This window comes from Panthera uncia, chromosome C2, assembly GCF_023721935.1.
Source record: "Panthera uncia isolate 11264 chromosome C2, Puncia_PCG_1.0, whole genome shotgun sequence".
Lineage (NCBI taxonomy): Eukaryota > Metazoa > Chordata > Mammalia > Carnivora > Felidae > Panthera > Panthera uncia.
In genome coordinates, this window is record NC_064810.1 from 151,472,781 (window position 1) to 151,491,220 (window position 18,440).

At 43.7% G+C, this 18,440-nt stretch overlaps 1 protein-coding gene across 1 annotated transcript in view; it reads right to left on the bottom strand.

The window, feature by feature from the left end:
• The window catches only part of ARPP21 (cAMP regulated phosphoprotein 21), a 155,919-nt gene that overhangs the window by 74,271 nt on the left and 63,208 nt on the right, over positions 1-18,440 (bottom strand). The window contains exons 10-14 of the mRNA XM_049629051.1: positions 14,859-14,967; positions 12,819-12,920; positions 6,503-6,540; positions 4,623-4,682; positions 356-588 (exon numbers count right to left, since the gene is read on the bottom strand). Of these exons, the coding sequence (XP_049485008.1) occupies positions 356-588; positions 4,623-4,682; positions 6,503-6,540; positions 12,819-12,920; positions 14,859-14,967 (542 nt within the window). The remainder of the gene's footprint in view (positions 1-355; positions 589-4,622; positions 4,683-6,502; positions 6,541-12,818; positions 12,921-14,858; positions 14,968-18,440) is intronic.

Here is an 18,440-nt window from a genome sequence, read left to right on the forward strand (position 1 = left end):
GTAGAACCATGAACTTTGGAGCTGGGTCCAACTGCAAACACCTGCAAACTGCTACAGTAAGAGAGAAACCGATTCTATTCAAGAGATCAGGGTTCTGCCTCCAACACGGATCAAAGATTCTTTGCAAACCACGTATACAACCTCTGAGAGAGGTTCAGCGAGTGATCTGGCCTTGGCACACAGCGGGCGAGAGACGCTACTGGCATTGCAACGGCACCTTCTGACTTCCCGGCCATGCCAGCAATCACTACCCATTAACTGCAATTAATTAACTGGAAACCAGAGGGAATGATGGCCGTGTGGGTTGGGGAGAATCTGGGAAACAGCACAGGACACAAACCCATTCAGTACTAACTACCTGCTTTGGACAACTTCCCGGGGCTCCTGGTACTGGATGTGCTGTCGCCCCTGGTCAGCACCGTGATGCCCCCAAAACTTGCCGTCTTGGCCATGGCGGGCTTGAGATTGCGGTTGGAGCCATCAGAGTCCGTGCTGCTCCAGGGCCTGTGGTGGTCCGACCACTTGAGCTCATTCTCGGAGCTGCTCTGTCGACTCCCGGCTGCTCTCCCCGAGCCGTCTCTGTTGCCCCTGGAGCACAGCCATCAGAAAGATGCACAGGGACAGCGTTACCTTCCACGAGCCACACGGGCACAGGGCGGCAACTTTCTCGGAAGAGCGGTCTACACGAGACCCTTCTTGCAACCCTTTCCATCAACCCCGTCGCCCCACAAACAGTGCCACAAATACCTCGTTGATGTGTAGACAGATCACATGTCACACACAATGTGGGTGTTTACAAACAGAAAAACCACACCTAAAACTGTCACACCATCCCTCTGCCGGTGAAGGAGAAACAATTAGGAAAAAAAAAAAACAACACATGGTATAAAACATAGTTGTTAACTTCTCTTGGGGAGAGGAGAGGAGAGGAGGATAAACCCTCCTGACTCAAGTCAACAATGAATCAACGTCTGGGACCAATTATGATCTTGAATGATTCTAAAAGCAACTCTCACCGAAGAGGAGTTTTGGGTGTCCCTTTAGCACGAAATAATTGGACCATGGGAAAACGCACCCAGAGCCGGGGAGGCCGTTCATTGTTTCCTAACTTTATGAAATGTCTATCTGAATTCATTAAGGCTTTGACAGACAGCACAGAAATCACAGCAGTGACTCCATTAACTGAGGGTGTGAATTTTGCCCAGTGAGTTTAACCTTCGTGGGCAGAGGAAAGAGTCTTTCGGTCCTTTTCACGTGGAAAAACTTGCGACAATAACACCACCAGGGCAAACACTCCGCTGACACAAAACTTTCCAGGGGATCGGTGAAAATAACAAAAGCTCCATCGGTGAAAGAACCCCTTGGTTCAAAATTCAAATTGAAAAAGAGTGAATGTATAGGAAGAGATCCAATACCCAGAAGTGAATTTTGACGACTCCACAAGATCTCTAAGACACAAAATCACCAGCGTTTCATAGAGAAAGTGGATGAAATTTGCATTTTCATTGGTTTCCAATCTGTTTAAAGGGTACCTTAGTATTTTCAAAGCTTTTCCTGCAGTTGGAAATAACACATGATTACAATACTCTAAGGTTCTCATGGACTATAAGTAAGTAAAGGGAACATAAATCACGGGCAATGGGTACAACCCCTAATTTCATTATCCCTGAGCAACGTGACATGCCCAAGTCTTGGTCCCGGTCTCACAGATGTCATCCCTAGCTCTGTCGTCTCCTCTTCTAAAGACAACAATAGACCGTGGAGAGGTTAGGAGTGAGCATGTCTCATTGAAACGCTCACCAGCCAAACTGTACAGAAGGTACACAGAAAACTTTAGGGGTTGTTTCAACTTTACTCACTAAACTTTTCCTTTGTTTTAGAAGAACTGAAGAAGGTAAATGGATCCAAGAGATAATAAAAATGAAAAGGCTTGTCTGTGATTGCAACTTCGCATAAATGAGGGGAGGGCAGAAACCTCACACACAGAAAAGCACTCAGTGCCCTCCTGTCCTCCATCAATTTTACTTATATTCTCTCTGTTAGGACCTCAGGGATTGCTGGCTTCAGAAAGATGATCTCAAGAAAGACCAGACTCGGAGTAGAAGGTATCACACACACCCAATGGCCAGGTGGCTTGAGTTCTTCAAACTCCTTTGAAATTCAAGAAAGCCAGAGGAGGGAGGGTTGGGGTGGGGGTGGGGGGCGGAATAGCCTTTTCAAGGGTGTGGCGCTCCATTCCTGACTGTTTTCAAGTTCCCAAATCAACTTTATTCTTCTTGCATTTAATTCTGATTAATTTGACCCGACTTTGACAATGCTGGGCAAAATCATTATTTCATAACGGTCAACGCACCAGGGCTGTGACAATAATCTCACACGGAGCTAATTTAGAATATTTTGGGTAGGAAAAGATTTGGGGTGGTCCTTAGCCGCAGCATACAGGATGCATCCGAAGGAAGCTCTCCGTACGCAGGTGACGATCACTAACTCTGCTTTGGTGTCCCTCTCCCCACACATGGTGCACCTCCATTAGTGGAAATGCCGGGGTGGCTTAGCCTGTCCCTGCAGTGGAATGTCCACCACTATTCCTGGGTGGAAACGAGCGTGCAGGAGTCTGGAGGCTTCACTCTGACAACGGGTAACAAATCGAGACTTGGGCCACACCCTTTGGCCAATAAGGCCACCCAAGATCGCCTTAACGTCGTCTACTCTACTCTCCACCAGCTCAAAGCAGCATCCCAACTCAGAATCTGTCAAAATTCCCAAAGAGGGAATTTAAGTTGCTGCTTTAGAATTAGCGTGAATGAGATTCATAGTAATACAACTAATTCTAATTTATGATCTCTACTGATACACTGAAACAGTATTTTTACAGGTCTATCCACTGATTATTCACCTTAGCACTGGCAAGGCGAGGGCCAGAATTGAATTCCACATCTATTCGGTATAGAATCATAGGCGTCATAGAAAAAAACATATCCGCAAGTGTTTTCCTGTCCCTCCTAAGCCCAGTCTTGGTCCCTTCCTACTGGAAACCAGGAAGACAATGGTAATGAGATGTCTGGTCCTCAAGAGCGGTCGTCCCTCATGTACGTAACAAGAATCTGATCCCAGGGGGGTCGTAAAGCACGTACTCTAAGTACTGTTTTTGTGCTGATTAATACAACTAATGACATTTATTTTCCTTCATATCTGAACGTGGTATTTTTCTTACCAAGTTAAGTATGATGTATACTTGGAGTTGCGTTATTATCGTGTGGATGCCCCTGTGCTCAGTCATCATCCTGGGTCTCTGTGCTTGGTGACTTGGTGGGTGATGGCCCTCCTACTTGCGATGGCTGATCTGAGTACATGATAGTTCAGGCTGGGGACCAGATTTGGGGCTATGTAAAACCAATTTGCCTATCGGGGGCAAGAACTCACATTTCATTTATATGGACCTGAAGAAACCAGATCATGGTGTAAGTACAGGAGCACTGGTAAATTCTCATTCTTCTCTGGGTTTTTAAAAAGAACAATGCAATGTGGTGTTGTTGTTGTTGTTGTTTTTAATCTACAAGTGTGAAAGTAAAGGGTCTAGCAATACCAGAGTAAGGCATTTGCCTATGTAGTTCAACCTGGAAAAGTGAAGGAAATTTTGAAAAAATCTTTTTATTTCTGCCAAAGTATAAAGGGAACAAATCAGTCTAACTTTTCTAACGATAAGGTTCGAAATTCACATTGACTGCAAAAAGATATTTTCTGAGCACACAACCCATTTACTGTTCTTGGTCTTTTTTTCCCCTTCTAAGTGGGCAAGAGGTTTCATTTGTTTGTGAACAAATAAGTTTTCTCTTTCCTACAATAGAGATGAATCCTAATACTCATAAAAGCAGTAACATATAAAATATATATATATATTTTACATCTTGAGTACATTGATAGAACTGTGTATCCTTTGCCCTAAAATCAATGCTAGAGATATATTTAATAGGGTAGTGACAATATGGGTACGGTCCCTCTGCTTTCATGTAACTGCTAGCCTATATAGAACTTAAAATATATAATATCCGTATGTAATGAACACATATATACCAGTCCCCTTATCTCACACAGACCTTGATTTAAGTAACTCATTCTAATTGGAAGCAATCCTGTGCCTTCTTGTGCTGGAAAAAAGTAACGTTAGAAATATTTATGACTATAAAAAATTCCACTACTCAAATGGACTTAGCATTGGTTTGTTTTCCCATATCAGGTACGTATAAATCATTGCAAGCTATCGGAGAAATTTTAACTTGGTGTAATTCACCACAGTTGACTCGGGAATGTTAAATCAGTGTGCTGCCAGAGTGACCTCTTGAGAGGGAAAAAGGAAAACAAACAAACAAAAAAACTTCCACCAAAAACAGCAAATCAGAAGGAGAACCCTAAAGGATTATATACAAAGCAATATTTTCCTGGTCCCATATCCCACATTATCGAATACGGCTTCAGCACTAGCTTTGTAACAAGCTTTTACAAAGATATAACCGAACATGTTTATTTCATGAACAGATATTTTACACTAATACATTTATATTTAACATTGATTCTGCCACAGAAGCTGAAAACACAGTTTAAAAAAAGTAAGCCATACCAACCGAAAGAGCTGTCTTTTCTTATAGGTCTCATTGCATATGTTACTGTCTTCCAAGAGCCTACTGGAAATGAAAAACATGGTTTTTATGATATAAAACCTACTGACACTAAATTTCCTATGCTAAATGGGTGTGTCCTATATTGTAACATACCTGCTTTCAGATCAACCCCATATACTATGTTTTATGTGCATGTTGTTGAATTTTTGCAACAATAAATTAATGACAGCATGATTTTTCCCTATCCTGGCATTAAGGCGCTGATACTAGATAAGAAGGAAAGGAAGAAGAAAGAGAAGGAATGGAAGAGGCGAGGAAGATAATAGAAATCGGTATGGATACATCAGACATGTCATTAAACACATTAAAAGTTGTGATTTTTTTTTCCCTTGGGTAATATTAAAGTTATCTTCTTTTCTTGGGCATAGTGAAATACTGACATTCCAAAGACAGGTATCCAAGAAATGTATTTACTTTTGTAGGGAATCCACTCAATTAGATTTTTGCTTTTTGGAAATATCAAGAATTGTTCATATGCAATGCATGTATGGGACCAATTACTATACTGACTAATATGATTCAATTTGAATTTAAGGGACACGTGAGTGCATTAGCACTCTTTTTATACAAAATCCAAGGAGATATAAAATTCGGGCATAAGGCATGGAGAATGATTGGCTGGATGACTGGGGAAGAAGGTTTCCCACTAAACCGAATTATAAACACTCCATCCTTTTGGTTAGAATATAGAATTGTAGAATGTTTCAGAATCATCCCTAAGATGTTAGCACCCATAGTTTCTTAATTTAACTATAAATAGAGACTATTTACTTAAGTATATATGAATTTTGATGTTGTTTTTGAATGCCTTCCATAGACGTGTTTTCCACTTTCATCCATTCTTCTAGAAGAGGCTGTTCAATTGAGGGGGTTAGTTACTTGAAGCTTTCTAACTGCTAACATTAAAGATAGCTTTTTTCCCCCCAATCATCGCTAATGCCCGGTTTAAATTTTCTCTAAGTACTAGACTTTAATCAAACAGCCTCCATTTTAATCAGTTTTACGGGGGCGCCCATTAAGCCGACACCTGAAATAAAATTAAGCACCACTCTTTGAAGGGATACCATATTTCCATTCCAACTTGCCCATTCTGATGTCCCTCAAACGTGATTAATACAGCTAAGGTGGAATTCTTTAATTCCCCTTGAAAAGCTGCAGTGGAATGAATGGAGCGTTTAAATATCTATGCCAGTTGAGAACAATTTCTTAAAAAGTGTATGTGAAATATGCAAAACTTCAACTCATCCTCTCAAGACCTTGGAGAAGTTGTATAACCCACCCATCTCACAACAACTGGCCCCGTCCTGACTCCCAAGTTAGCAACTCTAGATCAGGTTAGCTAGATTTCCAAGTTAGAGTGAGAAACTTAAAACAATATATTATCCCAATTATTGTTTGCATAGCTATATAGAATTATGGGGCACAGGAAGTGGCTAGTAATACCCAACATACAAATACTATTAACAGCCTAGTGCATAAGCCAATGAAACTGCAAGTTCATTCATGCTTTGTAATGCCTGGTGAAGGTAGCAGGATTCCACCTCGGGAAGAACCAGAAGTTGAGGCTTTAAATAAAGAAAATGTACAAACTTACGTTTGGAAAGAACAGAGAAGTAGTTCCCCAAAGTAAATGGTTTTTAGGCATGCTAAATAACACATATGCGTGTGCATGTAAGTGCGTACACAGAGATATATGTATTTACTTATACATATATTCAAGCTCACACTTATATATGGGATATATACCTATGAATACACAGGACACACACGACAGACTTTTTTTCCTCTAATGACACGAAAAAGCAAATTTCAATTTCATTTACCTGGTTTCCACAAAAAGGCTTTCCTGGGAGCAAACTGACTGGAAAAAAAAGAAAAGAAAAGAAAAGAAGGCATTGTATCAGACGTTCTGGATGTGCCGAAGGATCCCAATTCCTTGCCTGATTTTAAAGCTACTTTTCCCCTCCAAGAGGAAAAGAATGAAGAAACATAGGTACTATGTTTTGAAAAAGTGGAAGCAGAAAAGGGAAAAATTGGTTAGAGTTAGAAGCGTAAACCATTCTCATTCAGCACACAAGTACTTTCCCATCGGGGCGTCTCCAGGTTACAAATACATTTAGCCCGCTCGACATCAAGGTCAGAAGTAGAGGGATGTGAATGAGCTGCTGGTTTATTCCGGGGCTGCGGAGATGCGGCCCCCGACCAGAGCCAAAAGACTGGTTCAAATCAAGGCAGAAAGCGTGCGCTTAGCACCATCAACCTGAGATCGGACAGTCAGAGAACGACAAACCTGCAATTGTTACCTGGGAATGACAGACTCTGGTGAAATAAAACAGATTGGCTGCAAGACACTGAAGATTGAAGACATGCCCTCAATCCATTTTAGGAGGGGGGGAGGGGACGCAGAGACAATTGAGAACAAAATGAAGTTAATTCGGAAAAACGATGCCAAGCTCCGTCTAATGTTCTGTTTTGTTTTTCACCCAGGAAAAAAAAACAACGTGACTTTCTTCTTAGCTTCTGTCCCCCTAGCTATCACTGCTCTTCTCTCTTGTGTTTAATACACTCGCAGGGAAGAGAAAATTCTATTATCATTATGTGCTGGGGAAAGGCAGATCTGATTCAATTTGAACAAGCAGAAAGAGAGGAGTCGAAGCAATATAGTGCAATGATCCTCTAACATAGTGACCGTGTTTAGGAATTCACCTAAAACCGTTTTCAAAGTACTGAGTTGCGAATCATAAATGTACACCCCACATTCTATGTGCAGATTTTCTCAATGATGAATAAATGGCCTGCTCAAGGGATCACTCGAGACCTAACAGGTCCGAATCAAGAGAAAATAAAACTAAGGTAAATAAGGACCTCTCAATATTGAATTCTTAAATTCAATGATCAGCTAATGTAACCACTACTCAGAGATGCAAGCAGGATATTGGTTTCTCTGTACATTTTGGTGGAGAAGTCATTTCCTTCCGCTAAATCATAGGGCTAGCTTTGGACCTAATGTGCTTTCCTCAGTGGTCTGAGTGTCTCAGCGAGGGCATCTCTAGAACCATTCCTCTTTTCACCTTCGTGCGTTTAACAGACATCCTGAAAGTCAAGTGCAAAGCATCTTATTTAACAAAAAGAAAAAAAATCCGATTAAAAAAAAAAGCTTTACAGAAAATCTTTTTAATTCGATGTTTATGTGCATAAACAAAAACGAGGACAATCTATGTACCACTGGCATCATTCCTGCGAAGATCTCTTTATAGTAAGCAAAATATTCCATCGTCTTTGCCTCCTTTAGTTTGGTTTTACTCCTGGTTTGAGTCAAGTCATGGAACTAATTGTCTCAGGTACACATTCCGAGCCCCATACTCTCCTACTACTCAGCTCACGTGGTTGGAAAGAGGTCAATTACGTTTATGCGGTTCATGCCGGGTATTGGAATTACTGACACTCTACTTCTTTGAAGGAGTTGATCAAAGACATACTGACCTCTTCAGACTCATTAATCTAGTCGTATTCGGGGGGGGGGGAAGTTAAGCTTCCCTAACTCTTTGAATTAAAAAAATAATAATAATAAGGCACCTGCAAGTCAAAGATAACTTTCCCAAAAACGTATCTCAAGAGTATTTTCCAATGTTTGTGCAAAGGTCCTAAAAATCTATCACATGATCCTTCTGCCACATTTGCAGAAATAGGACAGATACGGTTATGGGCTGTGATTCAGTAGCTGATGAAAATAAACTTTTTGAAAAAGTCATGCGAATAACTTGCAAATTTAAATAGCAGAGAAAGATAAAGTTGTCATAGTAATTAAGTGCAGCTTTTAAAGCTGTCATTTATCTGCATTCTCAGATATAAAGGGCTCTTTTTTAATTTTTAAGGAGAAAACGATTTTGCCTAATGGGTTACAGAATTCTCTCCCACACCCCACCCCAACCTGGGTGCACCACACGCCTTCTCGTCGGTTGTCACAGAAGAGGGATCCCAGTACGTGCTAGGAAGACCGTGGATGAGCTCCTCCAAGAATTCCTCCTTATATATAAATATCCTTCAGAAAGCATCCTCCAGGCAAAACACGTCTTTCCCAAATACATTGCTTTATCAGCGTAACCTTGCCAAAGCCAGCAACATTGCATTGAAGTGATCATAAAATAAGCTGAAATTCTTGCCAAAGGAAACAACAGTTATATTTCAAATATCTCTGACTACAAAAACTCACTTATGTTTTATTTGAGAACTAAATTGCAGTGTGCCTTGACTTACAACAACTTCATTGTCAAATAACAAATGTGTCCTATCTCAAGCCACCCGGATTCTCAAACTATATTTGAAATTAGTTTTCTAGAAAATCCCCAAATAACCTGTATAGTTTGATTGTGGACCTACATAAAAAAAAGCGCGCGCGCGCACACACACACACACACACACACACACACACCCCTTAGACACCAAGATACACTTGTAAACTATTCAAGAACACTACTCGTTTTCCCAAATAAATTTTAATTTTGCTGAAGTGTAAGTACCGGGGAGTACTTCTCTGTATCTCTATTATCACTTCAAGCAGGAAAAAAATACCTGTACATAAATATGTCCGTATTTGAACCTGTTTGAATAACTCCACCGCTTAAACAATAATAGGTTGGCAAGGGGAGTTGCTTTCATGACCTCAGTTCTTAAATTATGAAGACACTAAATTAAAGGCCAGCTAAGAAAAAGACTGTATGTTTGCAACTTAGATTCCTTATGCTGGATTCTTTGCATTGGTTTTACAACTGACTTACTATATTTGATTTATTACCTTGTGTACCTCAACAATCTAGAGAGCAGAAACGGTCACTTGGGAATCCGGAGTTACATAAATTAAGTCTCTCTAAAATGTTTTTATGTATGTGGTAAGGCAGATTTATTACTGCATGTATTCAAGAAAGTCCGTATTGCTGGTTACGTCTTTGCGTTCGCGTTAATAAAAGATACGGTGACATCTTGTTAACTCAGGGTGGCCCCCGATGATCCCTGCCTCTGGGCATTCACGTTCTGGAGTACCTCCCACACGGCACCGCGTTTGGTCTGTGTGTCCAACCGAATACAGCAGAAGGCAAGGTGTCAGTTCTAAGATTAGGTTATAAGAGACTCTTGCTGCCACCTTGGGCTCTTTTTCTCTTGGATCATTGCTCTGGGGAAGTTAGTTACCATGTCTTCAAGACGCTCAGTAGCCTATGGAGAAGCCCACACGGTGGGAACCGTAGATCCAGCCAGGAGCTGAGGCCTGCCAATAACCATGGGGGTCCGTCAGAAGACCACAGCCCCAGCTGACAGCTTGACTGTAACCTCACAAAAGACCGTGAGCCAGAACTGGCCGGCCAAGCTACTCTCAGTTTCCTGACCCACAGAACTTGTGAGGTAAAAGGCATTCTGTTTGTTCTAAGCTGTCAAATTTGGGGATAGTTTGCTGAGTAGCGATTAATAGCGAAAACACGGGGAACACCAGCCTTCGGGCTGCATTGTTTCTCCAGAGCTGCAGGCCTAGGAAGACAGGCATCAGGCATCGTTTCTCCCTCTGGGAGAGCGGCTTTGAGCCTTTTAAGGGTCATGAAAACTTATAAACAATCCAGATCTTTTCCTTACAAAAAATGTACCCACACTCACAGACATAATGTTTGGCAGATGATGTCAGGAACTGGCTTTAATCTCTGAAGCCTGCCTATGAGTATCCTCCGGGTACAGGATACCAATGAAAAATAAACCCACCCCAGAGATCAGGTGGAAAAGTAGTGCCAGAACCGGGCAGGGGCCCCACCTGAATTAGGAAGTGCTGGTCACCGGAGAGCCTATCAGAGGAGCTCACACCTCTACTCCTGCAGAGGGAAGGAGCCACGGCATTTCAAAGAAGGCTGCCCGAATGGCTGGCGTCATGAATTGGAAAGGCTATGGCAATAGCTTGGCATTTAGGCCTTCCCACACTTCAATCTGCTTTTGCTTTTTAAAAATATGCTAATTCAGCAGTTAGTCATAGAGGCTCGGAACAGCAGCTTTGCCTCCAGTCTGTAACCCGAGACCCGGGTTCCTTGCTGGGGCTGTAGCGAAATGCAGTGTGTACAAGGAGTCACGGCCCCCCCTCCCGCCTGTGATGACCTCTCTGGGGACGCGGCCATGTGCACACGAAAGGGCAGCAGCCCGAGAATCACCCTCCTCACAGGCAGGCATCAGGGATGGTTCCCTGGCCACCCAGCCCCGGAGTGTTTGGCAATGTGGCATGGCAGTACTTTGAAAGAATACCACGATGTTTGTAGATTATCTGGGTGATTAGGATTTGCTTTGCAACACAACTCATTCATAAATTTTATGCCTTGCTAGAATGAGAGTCAGAGGGAAGTGTGCGCGCGCGTGTGCGTGTGTGTGTGTGGGGGGGGGGGGCAGGCCGGGGGAGAGAAGGACGGGCAGAGAGGAAGAAAGAAAGAGAAGAAAGGACAAACTAGCCTTCAGGCAGCTCTCTCTCTGTGACGCTCATTGGCCAGGCACAGGCTCGCTGCGTTCCAGTCCACCGGGGGCACCCCCCAACTAGCCTGGCTACACCACCTCCAAGCCCCTCATTACTCTATCCTTGGATCCAGGAAACACGATGAAAAGCCTACCATGGGTCGGGCTGCGCTTTGCGCCATCAATAACTCTGACTGTCCGAAAAGCCCAAGGAGCCCACACATACGCGGAATATTCTAGACCTGCACGTGGACAACGTCCTTCTACAGCCACCTCCACCCCCCCTCTCTCCCACTCTGCCATCTCCGGAGCTCTGAGCCAAATCATCCGATCACTAAAATTCTATTTCCCTGCACCCGTGACAGGCAGCGGGGATCTAGAAGAGAGAGAGGCAGCCCTGTAGACGGGGAAGAAAGGCACCGTCGGTGGGGTCGGAATTGCCTCTGCGGTTTTCTGTTGAAGGCGCCAGCATGCTCTGGAGGGCCAGAGACACTGGCTGGGGCCCGAAAACTCCCAGGTCAGAAGGCCTCTCCATGCTACGCGGTGGAGCCTAGGTCTCTACGCTGGCTTGGCAATGGCCTCCAGAGCAAAGCCCGACGGGAGGCGGGAGGCCCAGCTAAGGCAGCAGGAACCACGAGGAACTACACAAAGCAGCTCACACCTTTACTTCTGCTGAGGGAAGAGCCGCGACATCTCCGGAGGCTGCCAAGTGACTGCCTCGAACGCAAAGGCTAATGGCACCTGCTTGCCCTTTTCGCCTTCTTGCATTTAAATCCGGCTTTGTAAAAATCACTTTTTCACTTTCATTTAACTTCACTGCATTTTATTTTGGCCACGGCGGGGGGGGGGGGGCGCGGGAGTCAAAGGAAGAAAAATCCCAACCACGTTTGCTTTGCTGGGATTTGAACAGAGGAAATCACTCTATGGTTATTCCCTTGACGAACCGCTCACAGACCTGATTTGATCTGAAACTGAGGGGGAAGGGGAGTATTCTCATTTAACTCGGATACAAGACAATGCCTGTACCTGCGAAGAAGGCAGAAAATTCTGTGTTTACGTATGCGATTAACAGAATCTTCTTTCTTTTTTTATATATATATGTCTTCCCTCTGCACGACATTCGTATTAAAAAAGACAACACTGGGCCGTCTGCGGGCTAACACAGATGCGAAGGCATTTCTTCAAATCTGGCAACTTCCGGGGGGGCCTGGGTGGCTTTGTCAGTTGAGCATCCGACTTCAGCTCAGGTCATGATCTCACGCTTCGTGGGTTCCAGCCCTCCAGGGCTGGGGCCTGCCTCAGATTCTGTGTCTCCCTCTCTGTCTGCCCCTACCCTGCTCATGCTTTGTCTTGTCTGTCTCCCTCAAGAAGAAAAAAAATGAACATTTAAAAAAATTAACAAGAAAACAATCTGGCAACTTTGCTCTGTCCTCAGGATCCATTCTACCGACCCGAATCACATCTGTGCCCCCCCCTTCCGTCACAGCCTTCCGGAACACAGGCAACCCTGGGCCACCGTTCCATCACTTCCCTGAACTAAGGTCTTCCTCCAGAAACACCTCTGATACGCTGCAGTTCGATCTGTCCCTGGCTCCAGCTTCCTGAGTGAGTCCTGCCAGCTCGCTGTCCCCAGACACTAAAGAGGCAATTAAAACAGCTACTCACATCGTGTGCAAATATTCTCTCCCTCACTCTCTGATACTCCTCTTCTCTCTCTTCAATTGATTTACTTCGTCTGTCATCTCTAAATGGATGCACTCTGTTTTGCTGAACGGAAAAAAAGAAATCAGTACGGTTATCCAAGTTGAGCCGGTGCAAATCTGCAGTTAAGCAACCGTCAGCTGAGAATAATAAATGTTCGCTTAAACAAATGGAGCATGAAGAGTGTCCTTCCCTCGGGTCCCGAAGGAGGCTGGGCCGGTGTGCGGGGTGTGTGCCTAACGCGTGGAGGCAGGTGTCTGCGGCTCCTGCTTGCCTCCCCGCCTGACGCACGGAGGCCAGCGGTTTCCAGCATGAAAGCACCTGGACGTGTGTCCGGTGTGCAGCCAGTCAGCTGGGACGCGGGCCACAGGGATGGACTCTGTCTCCTCTGCTGACTAACCTGTGCGTTTGGGACTCTTCAGGCGAAAGAGGAGTGTTGAGCACGCGGCTAGTTCAAGGTGGCTAAGGGAAGAAGTGGCTGCGAACAGTTGGGTGCTGGGAACAGTACTGGGAACGGTTGGGAACGGAACAAGGGAAGAAAGAAGGTAACGGGCAGAAAGGAAACTGTGGGCAGAGTGTCTCCGTGTTCTAACCGGTGTTCTTCCTTCCCTCGGTGACTGATCCTGCACCCTGCGTTTGGCACAGAAAGTAGACCCTGAATTTGAAGGGTCTGAATTTGTTGAGGAGGGTCAACACCAAGGAATCTAAAGGCACCATCCAAAGAACCCAGCATGAGGACTGTTCTTTTTCAGCCCTGGACCTGTGTCCCTGCCTGCGTCTCAACTCCCCTCCCCTCCTATTGTCCCGTTCCTCACAGAAGGCTCTGCGCTAACCACCTTCATCCGTTCATTCAACAAACACCCACTCAGTACACGACACAGGCACATGTCTCGGAGTCGATGGGAGCTGCTTACAGCTCCACGGTGGTGGCGGTGGGGGTGCGAAGAACCGAGATACGAGTGAAGAACAGGGATTTTTTTTTTTTAAGTGCGTCAGAGATGCACGCACTGGCTTAGTGACTCACAGAGTCATTAAAATGATAACTTGGGGGAGATGCAAGATTGTCTTACCTTCAAGAATTCTAAAGCAAAGTCTATTTTCAAAAAAAATCTATTTGGATTGTGAGAGACACAATGGGTGATTGAAATGGCAGCAGGTAACTCTCTCCTGTCCGTATTATTGTTTTAACTTCATTTTCTTTTGTCATTCACATAGTTAGCTATCTTCCTGATCACCCTGGATCCCAACCCCCCCGCCCCCAATAACCCCCATCTGGAGAAGAGATTTAGCAAAGTCTCTCTACCCTCGCCCAAGTACCGTGAATCCTTACTCTAGGACAAGGTAGTGTTTTGTCACAAGCAAAATACACAAAAGGAGAATGTTCTGCTACGGTTCATGCAAAACAAGCAGACAGTTTACATGGGCAGTAAAACGTGGGAAGGAGAAGGGGTGGAGAGGAGACTAAAACACGAACTCGATTCCCTTCCGTGAAGACTTATTTTAGGAGAGTTGCAAAATCCACCTGTCCTCACCATAACAAGGTTTGTTCTTTACGGCTACACCAGTTGGTCATCGGTCCGTATTGAGAATGCAGCTGAGTGTGCACAACTGAAGGACAAAGCTGTGGGAGCGGAATTACTGCCATAGTTACACAGGCATCTGGAAATGCGATGACAAAGCTTTTCCCGACACCTCGGGCCAGTGGCGTCCCGACCCCGCACCCCCCTCACCAACACATGCTGCAAAAGCTGTGCCAAGCACCCCCCATGCAGCCCGACACACAGAGCCATTGCTGAAGCAATCGGGACAGATTTTCTCGGCTACCCGCTGAATGCCAAAAGGGGGAGCGAGGGAGGCAAGGAGGTTAGAGAGAGGACAGTCGCCTCGGAGGCGGGGGGGGGGGGGGGCCGGGGGAGGGGGCCGGGGACCACAGAAGGACAAGAACATAAGTCAGCCCACCTTCAAAAACAACAACGTCAGCCACTCTCAAACTTGAGAACCAACCTGATTGTCTTCTTTATCAATACTAGAGTTATCTCGCTTCAAGATAAACCGCTTCTGGGATTCTTCACCTTTTTCATCTTTTAAATGTTCACAAAACCTTTGCTCTGGTCTGCCAGCAAAGTAAAACATATCAATAAAAAAGTTCTCGCCCCTGTTTCAAGTCATTTTCTCAGTGTCGCTTTTTCCCCCACAGTGGCATTCAACTTAAAAAAGAAGCTACAGGTGGTTTGGGTACCAGGATTGCTGGCATTACACAGGTGGGTAATAACGGGGTCACCTCACGGGGGTGTCGTCAGGATACCGTTTGTGGCTTCGAATTCGAAGTCTTGTTGGCTGCGTGTTCCTCACCACGGCTGAAGTGAAGAAAACACTTTTCAGGCCTGAACATGCATAGCGTGTAGGTGTGTGTTCTTTCCTTATTTTGACCTCCGTCATTCCTGAATGCAGTCAAGTTCCCAGCCGTATTGTCAAACAAATACGTATGTTGAGAACTTGGGCAGACCACGGTAATCCGCCAACGTCTGCGACAGGAGGACAGGTCTCGTCACATCGTCCCTTTCAAGAGCCATCAGGATCCACAGTGAGCGTGGCTCACCTATAAATTACTTCCATCTTTCCCCATGACAAATGCTCTGGAATCTGGCTCCAGTAGACTCTGACATCCTTGACCCTGTCTTGTAAATCAGTGCAGTAATTGCGGAAACTGGACATATTTAGTTTCAACAGCTTAATGGCTGATTAGCAGGGGGAAAATGCTCTAAGCAGTTACACGCTATTGATTAGTCAATTGATTTCTTTTTTGTAGGTCCTCTTAATCATTTTGTATTATTACTGGAAAGGGCCCCATGTCCTTGTTAATTTCCCACACTCGTCACTGCATGCCACAGAACTCAATGAATGGCTTGGGCATGGGTTCATCCCCAGAGGAAGTGCTAAAGTGTTTGTCCCACGTTTAGAAGGAGTTGTAATTGATGACTCTCATTAAAGCCCCTCTGTCATGGCTGATGGATTACTTCTGAAGCCCAGTGGGTCTCCTCTATCTCTATGGGGTTCATTACGCATTCAGTTATTGGAAAGCGCCTTCACAGTGGCTGTTGTTTAATATGGCTGACCAGTAATTAAGGGAATCTCAGAGTGTCCCTTCTCGCTCCAAAAGAAGCAAATGGCACGTTGAAAACAAAGGGATCTTTTTCTTTTTCAGTGTATGGCTCAAGGCCGGATGGGATGCATCTTTTTCTTAAATACATGTACGTGAATCATACTGGTATCGGTGAGCAGACACTACCAGAAAGTCAGAATGATACCAGTTACAGCTTCCGGAACTGTGTGTCATTTTTGCAAAGTGTCAGCATCGTCTTTCTCAATCCTTACAGGACAACTCTGAGGTAGGAAGAACAAATATTTTACGCTTCTTTCATAGATAAAGAAACCATCCCTCAGTGATCCTTTTGACTCCAGGTTTATAGATTTTCCCAGCAAGCCACAGGCCTCAAACAGCCTCTTCACATCCTTGCAGAGATGGGATGGGATTCGGTCTCTCTGCTTATACGGCACACAGTGGGCCAGAGGCCCTCAAACCCCACAAAGAAGAACTAAAAAGCCTGCATCACCTCACCCAAAAGATCAATGTAAATGTTTTCCACCGAAATTAAAATGTAAAATATAGCAGAACAAGCCATCTGGGAGTGCAAATATGACATTTTAGAATCGGAACGCCAAGAGAACAAAGTAAACTTGCACTTTACAGTGAAAAGGCCACTGGCAGTGGAGAAATTCAACATGGTTCGGTGTCGGATGGTCACCGCACGCTTCTTATTCCGCTGGACAGTCTTACAAGGTTAGCGTGAGTACTCGCAGGCCACTGTCCACGATTACGGTTCTCTGGGAATTTTTTTTTTTTTAACATTTTTAAAAAAATTTTTTTAACGTTTATTTATTTTTGAGACAGAGACAGAGCATGAACGGGGGAGGGTCAGAGAGAGAGGGAGACACAGAATCTGAAACAGGCTCTGAGCAGTCAGCACAGAGCCCGACGCGGGGCTCGAACTCACGGGCCACGAGATCGTGACCTGAGCCAAAGTCGGACGCTTAACCGACTTAACCACCCAGGCGCCCCTCTCTGGGAATTTTTTTAAAGCATCCTAAAACTGTCAGCGGACACTTAGATGTTATGGTGGTTTTTTTTTGTAGCAAGCAAAACTGGATATCAACTTAAATACAAATGCTGACTATATCCATGCTAAGAAAAATCTCTTCTGGTATTCCTGAACTCTGCTGCCTGGTGAATTCCAGTAGATGAAATGCTTTGCTTGCTGCTAAGTTTACAGATCCATTTCTTGTATTGGGTGCTAATAGCCTATAACTGTTCATTTAGATAAAAAGTGGTCTGGGAAGGTGAACTTTTCGAGTCACGAGCATAAGGTGAATTTGCTTCAGATGAAGTTCTTTAAGAGGAAAACCATTTTGAGATTTCAGCATACTAACCAGGGTGAGAATGTGCGTTCCATGTGGGTTGAGACCTTGTTTTTTCAATACTTAATTCTTAGTGTCTCACACGGTACCTGGAATATGGGAAGCATTTGGTTGAATAAATAAACTAATCAATGTGTGAATGAATGAAAATTTAATAGCGCTATATAGGAATCGCTGTATTTCAGGGACAGATCAAAGAGTCGCTGAATCAGATATGCAGTCATAAATTTTTAAATTATAAAACAGAACAAGAGAGAGTTTGGTTAGTAGGAGCATAAATTCAAATTTAGAACATGAAGAAGATCTTTAAAAATCAAATTCATGCTTTGGTTCAAGTTGACAAAAAAGAATCATGTTACTTAAAAAAAAATAGGTTTTAAATTTTGAGGTTCTTTTGGGAAGAGAGGTGGGAATGAGAATCTTAGCGTCTCTAGCTTTGAAGCTTTTGGTTTACAGTGTCATTATAGTTACAAGAGCTATTCAAGCATTCGTTTTTGAAATTTCATTTGCATTTTTTCATGGTGCTGGTTGATTTGTTTCTCATAGCAGCACATGTTTAGGAAAAAATATATCCATCCCATAAGAAAAGAATAGTCAAAGGACCTGGCTTTAATCAATAATGCAAATGTGATTTAGAGCAAGAATATTTCTCATTCTAACAGATATGTTATGCAAAGTGCAGTCTCCATAATAGCTTTCCAAAAAATATCTTATTTTTTTTCAAACTTGAGAACCTACTAGTTAGTCCCAATTATTCATTCTTTCATGATTCTCTAAAAATATGTTGAGTGATTATAAAGTAACCATTTGAAGTTTGTGCAAAAAGAAAAAAAAAACACTTAGTAAGATTGTCCCAGGTTGATTTTATTGAGAATTATCTATTACTCTAGCGCAAAAGGGCAATTTGCAGTTTAAACTCATGCAGACTAAAGCATACATCTGAAGTACCACATGTGATTAAACTACAAATTACCGGTAATGCACCATTATATTAGAGCTTTTAAAAACCCTTTTTACCACTAATTTAACATCATAGCCATGTTATTTCTTAACCATAAAATGAGTGGAACTGAAGTAAGATATGAAGGCCCTTTGTGTAAAATGGGAACG